This window comes from Dipodomys ordii, unplaced genomic scaffold (genome assembly GCF_000151885.1).
Source record: "Dipodomys ordii isolate 6190 unplaced genomic scaffold, Dord_2.0 Scaffold16, whole genome shotgun sequence".
In the NCBI taxonomy this organism is placed as follows: Eukaryota; Metazoa; Chordata; class Mammalia; order Rodentia; family Heteromyidae; genus Dipodomys; species Dipodomys ordii.
This window is the reverse complement of record NW_012267232.1, coordinates 10,095,153-10,103,316: the sequence shown is the minus strand read 5'-3', so window position 1 is coordinate 10,103,316 and position 8,164 is coordinate 10,095,153. Positions and strand designations below refer to the sequence as shown.

The following is an 8,164-nucleotide window of genomic DNA, read 5'->3' as shown; positions in this document are numbered from 1 at the left end:
GCCTCTTCTATTTCCTTGAAGAATGAGGTTGGAATTTTGATAGGTATCGCATTGAATTTGTAGATAGCCTTGGGAAGTATTGCCATTTTCATGATGTTAATCTTTTCAATCCAGGAGCATGGGAGGTTTTGCCATTTTTTAAGTTCTGTGTTGATTTCCTTTTTCAAGATTTTAAAGTTTTCACCATAGAGGCCCTTCACTTTTTTGGTTAATTCCTAGGTATTTTATTTTTTGTGGGGCTATTACAAATGGAGTTGCTTTCCTAATTTCAGCCACACTTTTCTCATTAAAAACAAAATTTTCTTTGTGCACTATAGTTACTAAGATTGTTGTACCGAACTCGAGACCCCTCCGAAGACCACCAGAGACCAAGATCAATGTAAACAGCAAAAGAGTTTATTGCAAGCTGGAGCTTGGTCCTCTGCGTACTCAGTAACTGGTGACGCTAAGAGGCCTCTGGCATAGAATCAGCACAGTTTTTATAGTATTGAACAAACAACTTTAAGGAACTTTTACATGAGAAATTAAATGATTGGTTGACATTTAAAGCAAGCTAAGCTGGGCAAACATGATTGGTTAACACTGCTATTGACAAGAATTGTCTGACTATTGGGTCACCGTGTCCTGGTATGGCCACCCAGTGTCTTGACTGATGCATCTGGGGGAAATTCCTGTGTTTTTTTCCGAGGATTGTTTATGTCTCTCGTTGCCTAAGAATTATTTTTCTTTTTGTGCCATTCCTGGGTCGGGCTCATGGTCAGTTCCAAGACTCATACCTTACAGGATGGTTACTGGCTTGAAGATGGAGTCACTCAGGCATCAGGCTCTTCAAAGATATCTTTTATAATAGATTTTTTAAAAGATTTTCATCAAAAGTTAACTTCTCAGTTTACTGATTTTAAAATTAGAGACAATGGGAATTCTATTTTCTGATATTTCCTTGTGAGGATCTTATTTTATCTTTACAATAAACCCAAATCAGACAACTATTACTTTATTGCTCAATGATATTTTTTTTGTTGGTCATGGGGCTTGAAATCTGGAAATCGGTCCTGGATGCTATGCTGTTCCTGTCTTCAGCTCAAGGCTAGCGCTCTGTCACTTGAGCCACAGCGCCACTTCAGATTTTCTGGTGGTTTATTGGAGATAAGAGTCTCATGGACTTTCCTTTCTGGGCTGGCTTTGAACTGTGATCCTCAGATCTCAGCCTCCTGAGTAGAATTACAGGCGTAAGCCACCAGCATCTGGCTTAATAATTTTTATTGAAATAATGAAATTTGCCAATTTGTATTTGTCTTTGCAGACGTACAACCAGAGTCAGTCCAACAAAAGAAATATTTATAAAGCTATTTCAGGTAGCAGACAGATCCTTCATTATTACCAAGGAAGTCCACGAATGGTTCCTGATGATATCAACCCAAAATTACACAAAATGTTCATCACTCATGGTGTCTTCGAGTCAGAAAAGGCATCTCGGAGTGTGCGGCGCAAGTCCTCCAGGGAAAGTAAGAAAGGTTTTCATGTTCTCTGTCCCCCAATGCTCTTAGCTCACAGGTCCCAGAATATATTTGTTCCTGGAATAACTCTAAGATATTTGGGTATTTTCTTTGGAAGGATCAAAGATATATGTCCCATGCTGGATTCTCAGAGAATCCTCTCCAAAGTGTATTAGAAAGAAATAAGTCCATTTTGGAAGGATTATTTTCCCCTAGGTACTGGGAATTGAACTATGCCTTCAACCCCTAGTTAAAGCTTACAGAATAGCATTCAACCAATAACTGTGTACATTGTAGACAATCTACAAAGATAATGAGGACATAAAGAAGTTCTCTCCTGTGTACATCCCTAAGTAATTACAGTCCTTTACATTCAGGTTTTTACAATCAGCAATAACTTGTCCTCAGGGAAGAGACCAGTACCATTTGTTGCACATTTTTTTCATTGTACATCTCAAATTTACCAGGTAACCAAGGTAACCATTTGTTTTAGTGAGTTAGCCTTTATAAAACTACTCTTACTTCTGACCAGCAGATATTGACAGGTTCTTGAAAAGTTTGAGGTGATCTGTGGATTTTGAGAGCTGAAGACACTATTGATGGCTTTAAATAGGGACACTATCTTTTTTGATGTTTATGTTTCAAACACATAACTCTTAAACTTTTAAGAAAATCATTTCTGGTGTAAAAAGCTATATACCAGTTTGTTTTATAAGGGTTTATGTATCAAAGGATTAAAGGATTTACAAATACAAGGTGTCCCTTGATCCTCAGATCTCAGCCTCCTGAGTAGCTAGGATTACAGGTGTGAGCCACCAGTGCCCACAAGGTGTCCCTTGAAATGCTCCTTTTACAAAGGAAAAACAAAATGATGTTTATACTTTTAATACGTAAGGGTAAAGTTAGCCAAAGTTATTAGTAATAATGAAATGGAAACAAATGATGTACTGAAACAAAAAATTTGGTACAGGAGTATAGTTTGTAATGAGAGTGTTGCTGGCTTAGGGACTATAGAGACTTTACTGATACCAGAAAAATGTCTTGAAATATTTGCATTATGAACATGAGAAACCAAAAGTTTACTCTTTGGATTTGACTTAATGCTTAAAGAGGGCTATGACTTGAAGTAGTAGAGCACTAACCTTAAGCTCAAAATCTCAGGGACAAGGCCCAGGCCCACAATGCAAGCCCCACAACTGACAACAACAATAATAATAAATCAACTAAAACCAGACACTGGTGGTTCACAACTCTAATCCTAGCCACTCAGGAGACAGACATCTAAGAATTGTGGTTGAAAGCCAGCTTTCATTTAATCACCAAGGAGCGGAAGTGGAGCTGTGGCTACAGTAGTAGAGTGAAAAGGCTAAGAATAGTACTGAGGCTCTGAGTTCAAGCCTTAGTAACAGAAAAAATTCAGAACTAGAATTTTCACCCTTGGTTTACTACTTCTTTATATTTTTGAAGACCTTTCTTTTTATTATTTTTTTCAGTTTTGGTAGTGTGAGGGTATGACTCAGCATAGGCCCAAGACATAGTCTAGCCCATTTTGCTTTCATTATTTTTTATTTGTTTATTTGATAGCTAGTCCTGGGGCTTGAACTCAGGGCCTGGGCATTGTCCCTGAGCTTCTTGCTCAAGGCTAGCACTCTACCAATTGAGCCACAATGTCACTTCCCTATTTCTGTTTATGTGGTACTGAAGAATTGACCCAGAGTTTCATGCAAGCTAGGTAAGCACTCTACCACTAAGCCATGTTCCTAGCCCTATTGTTATTTTTTAAATACGGTCTAATTTTTTGACTTTACGAGCTTGGACCTGGATCCTCCTATATTACGTGTCCCTGCCTGCTGTAGCTGCTTTGACAGGCATGTGGCACCACTGCACTTGAGTTTTTCTGTTGAGATGAGCTCTCATTTTCTGCCTGAGCTGGTTTTTAACTTGGATCCTTCCCATGGCGGCCTCCTGAGTGGCTAGAATTAGAGGTGTGAACTTCCACACTGAGATTTTTTTTTTTTTTTGGCCAGTTCTAGGGCTTGAGCTCAGGGCCTGATGCTGTCCCTAAGATCTTTTTTTTTTTTTTTTTTTTGTGCTCAGGGCTAGTGCTCTACCACTTGAGCTACAACTGTACTTCTGGCTTTTTGTGGTTAATTAGTGATAAGTCTCAGACTTTTCTGCCCAGGCTGGTTTCAAACCATGATCCTTAGATTTCAGCCTCCCAAGGAGTTAGGTTTACAGGAGTGAGCCACTATAGACAGCCAGACCAAGTTTTGAGTTTGTTCTTTTGTTGCACTAGTTTTATCTACACAATTTCAAATTCTTACTCTAGTCACAGGTGTTATCTGTTTTTTTTTTATTATTGTTATTGTTTTTTTTCTCTTGACATAAGTTCCTACAATGTAGCTTAGGCTGGCCTGAAATTTATTCTTGCTAGTTCAACCTCCTGACTGATGGAATTGCATCCTTATTTTAACTTAGACATCAACTGGTGCTTTTTTTAGTATACCTAGTAGGTCTGTCATTGTATAATACTGCTAAATTCTTGTTTAAAATCAGGCATAGGGGCTGGGAAGTTGGCTTAGTGGTAGAGTGCTTGTCTTGCATACATGAGGCCCTGGGTTCGATTCCTCAGCACCACATAAGCAGAAAACTCTGGAAGTGGCGCTGTGGCTCAAGTGGTAGAGTGCTATCCCCAAGCTGAAAAGCTGAAGGATAGTGCCCAGGCCCAGAATTCAGGCCCCACGACCGACAAAAATAAAATAAAATAAAATGAGGCATAAATGAAATGATATCAAAGTTTGTTTTTTAAACAGATTTTCTTGACTTTGTTAAATTCATAATAGCGTCAAGACTTAGGTTGGATACATTGTTTATAGTGGTCTTTGTTATAAATGCTAACGTTACATTTAACAGTTATTTTTTTTTTCTTCTGTGAAATACAAATTTAAAAAATATGGAACGCTTCACAAATTTGTGTGTCATCCTTGCGCAGGGGCCATGCTAATCTTCTCTGTATCATTCCAATTTTAGTATATGTGCTGCCGAAGCAAACACAATAATTATTTCTAAACTGTTAATTAGAATATATAATGAAAGGATAAAATTTGGCGGTGGGTGGATACAACATGGCCCTTCGTGTTCTAGAATAAAGACCTGTAGGTCATTGCCTCTTGAAAAAAAATAAAAATTCTGGAACCTAAACTTGTTACCAGTGGCTTGTGCCTGTAATAGTAGTGACTCAGGAGGCTGAGTTCTAAGGATCAAGCTTTGAATCCAGCACAGGCACAAATCCTCAAGACTTTTTTTTTTTTTTTTTTTGGTGACTTTGAGCCATAGGGCCATTTCTGGTTTTTTGTTGGTTAATTGGAAATAAGAGTCTCACAGCCTTTCTTACCCAGGCTGGCTTTGAGCCATGATCGTCAGATCTCAACCTCCTGAGTAGCTAGGATTACATGTGTAGGCCAGCAGTGTCGGGTTAGACTCTCATCTCTAAATAACCAGTAAAAAGCCAGAAGTGAAGGCATGGCACAAATGGTAAAGCACCAACCTTGAGTGAAAAATCTAAGCAACAACACAAAGCCCTTAGTTTAAACCTCAGTACTGGCACATAAAAAATTCTGGAACCAAGTCTTTAAAAAAAATTGATCTATATTGCCTTTATTTTCCCCTCTATACTTTCCTTGTATTTTCTTGGATTTTTCTAGGATTTTCTTTTGTCAGTCATAGGGCTTGAACTCAGGGCCTAGGCACTGTCCCTGATCTCTTTTGCTCAAGGCTAGTGCCCTACCACTTTTTTTTTTATTATTGTGAAAATACTGTACAGAGGGGTTACAATTACATGGGCAAGATAGTGAGTACATTTCTTTTTTTTTTTTTTGTCGATCGTGGGGCTTGAACTCTGGGCCTGGGCGCTGTCCCTCAGCTCTTCAGCTCAAGGCGAGCGCTCTACCACTTGAGCTACAGCACCACTTCCGGTTTTCTGGTGGTTTATTGGAGATAGGAGTCTCACGGTCTCTCCTGCCCGGGCTGGCTTTGAACCGTGATCCTCAGATCTCAGCCTCCTGAGTAGTTAGGATTACAGGCGTGAGCCACCAGTGCCCGGCTAGTGAGTACATTTCTTATCAAGCATTGTAGTCTCCTCCTTTGCTCTACCACTTTGAACACAGCTCCACTTCCAGTTTTCTGGTGGTTGATTATAGATAAGAGTCTCACAGACTTCTCCCCAGATAGGCTTTCAACCACAGTCCTTACATCTCAGCCTCCGGAGAATCTAGGGTTGCAGGAGTGAACCACTAGCACCCAGCTTGCTTTTCCAGTTTTAGTGACTCATTCTGCCAAGATTATTTATGTCTTTGTACTAGATAATCTTTGCCCATCACCCTACACATAATCAGTATATAATTCTTCTGGACATTATGGTCTCAAGGTTTTGTTTTTTTATTGCCAGTACTAGTGTTGGTACTTAGAACCTCTTGCTTACTTAACTTCTTGCTCAGTCAGCTAGTGCTCTACCACTTGAACTCTATCTATAGCTCTGACTTTTGCTGGGTATTTTGTACTTTTTGTCCAGGGTAGCACATTTTATGGTTTTTTGGTTTTACTTTGCTTTACTATAATTTTATTCATTTGATTTTTTTCAGTGCTGAAGATTAACCCCAGAACCTTGTGCATGCCAGGCAAGCACTGAACCACTGAATCATGTCCTCAGCCTGACAAATTATAGTTTAAAGAAATGGAACCAGAGGTTTAACAGACATAAATACTCATAAACATGTAGACTGTTTAAGTTTATATTGTATGTCTTATGTTTGTCTTGCAGATATTTTAACCTTTATCAATTATTTCAATTTGCAGGAATGAGGCACAATCAGTCACGTAAAGATTGCTTTTTAACAGAAGAAGAATTTAAATTATGGAACAGACTCTATAGATTAAAAGACAGCGATGAAATTAAGGAAATAACCTTGCCCCAAGTTCATTTTCCATCTTTACAAGATGAAGAAAACATATCAGTAAGTTGAACATGATTTCAGAAGGTCTTTAAAATGATTATTCAATAGGTTTAGGAGTAATGAGAAATGTTTGTACTTAAAGTGTTGGAATTACTATAAAAAATAAGGCTCTCAGGCTAGAGGTGTGACTGAGCTGTTAGAAAGCCACCTTGTGTGGAAAAAGCTAAAGAAGGCCTCAAGGCTTTGAATTCAAGTCAAGGAAGATTGAATAGTTTAAAAAGGAATAATTAAAGTCTTAAAAAAACAAACAAACAAACAAAAAACTCTACTAATTTAGCCAGAGCCAGTCCCGGTAGCTTACACTTATAATTCTCCTACTTACTTAGGAGGCTGAGATCTGAGGATCGTGGTTTGAAGCCAGCTCAGGCAGGAAAATCTGTGAGACTCTTGTCTCCAGTTAACCACCCCCCAAAAAGCTGGATGTGGAGTTGTGGCTCAACTGTTAGAGCGCTAGCCTTGAGCAAATTAGCTCAGGGACAGCACCTAGGGACAGCACCTAGGCCCTAAGTTCAAGCTCCAGGTTGCCACCATAAAAATGCCATAAGCTACTGTTTCTTCATTATACATAGATTTTTTAAAAAAGAGTTTTTAATAGGATATGCTAACTCTACAGGGAAGTTTTGTGATATTTCCATACATACATATAATATACTTCATCTATCTTACCCTCTCTGTCAGTTTATGTTCTTGCTTGCTTCTTAAAACAATTTCATCTGGTTCCATTTTTTTTTTTCAATGGTCATGTGTACATAAAGTACTTTGACCATAGTCATCCTTATTCACCCTCTCTATTCACCTTTCACCTTGTACAGATACCTACCCCTAAACAAAGCCTGTTTTACTGTCCTATCATTCATTCCTACGCACACACACACACACACACATATGTTTTTATATATATATATATATATATATTATATATATATATATAATGTAATATATGTAGTGACTAATGGAGAGATTGATACAGCAACCTTTTCATAAAAGTCCATTTTTCCCTAACTTTCTACCATGTGAACACTTCCAAAGAGGCGTACTCTCACAGGATTATAGCTTCACTCTGCAACATAGCAACATTTTCTTGACTGTTTACCTGTCTTGAGATTCTTTTCAGTATTTTGCTAAAATTATTATTTGCTAATTATGTTTTCTGTGCATCTTTATACACGCTTACTTTTATTTCTTTAGAGTGTTATTGGATTTTTATATTATAGAAGTAATATAAATGATTGGCAAGCTCAATGAAAAACAAGGGAACTGATCAAAGGTTGCATAAACGTTGAGGGAGCTGGATAAACCTCAGGAAGTTTTATTTTAGAAGATTTTATAGGGCTTGAAATATATAACTTGAGAATTTTGTATTTTATTATCAGGAAGGTTGATATGACTCAGCTATGAAGAGTTTCAGTATCATCAGGAGATTATGAATGCTTTCTTGTTATCTTGTGAGGTCTATATCTAGCAAAATAGTACGTTTGAAGCCAAATATGTTTTCTCAATTATTTTCTCTTAACATGGAATTATGTAAACAGGAATTTGGTCAAGTTGTAACTTAGTGCCATTTTTTTTTTGGGGGTCCGGTCGTGGGGCCTGAACTCTGGGCCTGGGTGCTGTCCCTCAGCTCTTCAGCTCAAGGCTAGCGCTCTACCACTTGAG

At 38.1% G+C, this 8,164-nt stretch overlaps 1 protein-coding gene across 1 annotated transcript in view; it reads left to right on the top strand.

The window, feature by feature from the left end:
- Fancm (Fanconi anemia, complementation group M) overlaps nucleotides 1-8,164 on the top strand; it is a 63,527-nt gene that overhangs the window by 28,257 nt on the left and 27,106 nt on the right. Inside the window, exons 11-12 of the mRNA XM_013012230.1 lie at nucleotides 1,304-1,505; nucleotides 6,351-6,508. Of these exons, the coding sequence (XP_012867684.1) occupies nucleotides 1,304-1,505; nucleotides 6,351-6,508 (360 nt within the window). The remainder of the gene's footprint in view (nucleotides 1-1,303; nucleotides 1,506-6,350; nucleotides 6,509-8,164) is intronic.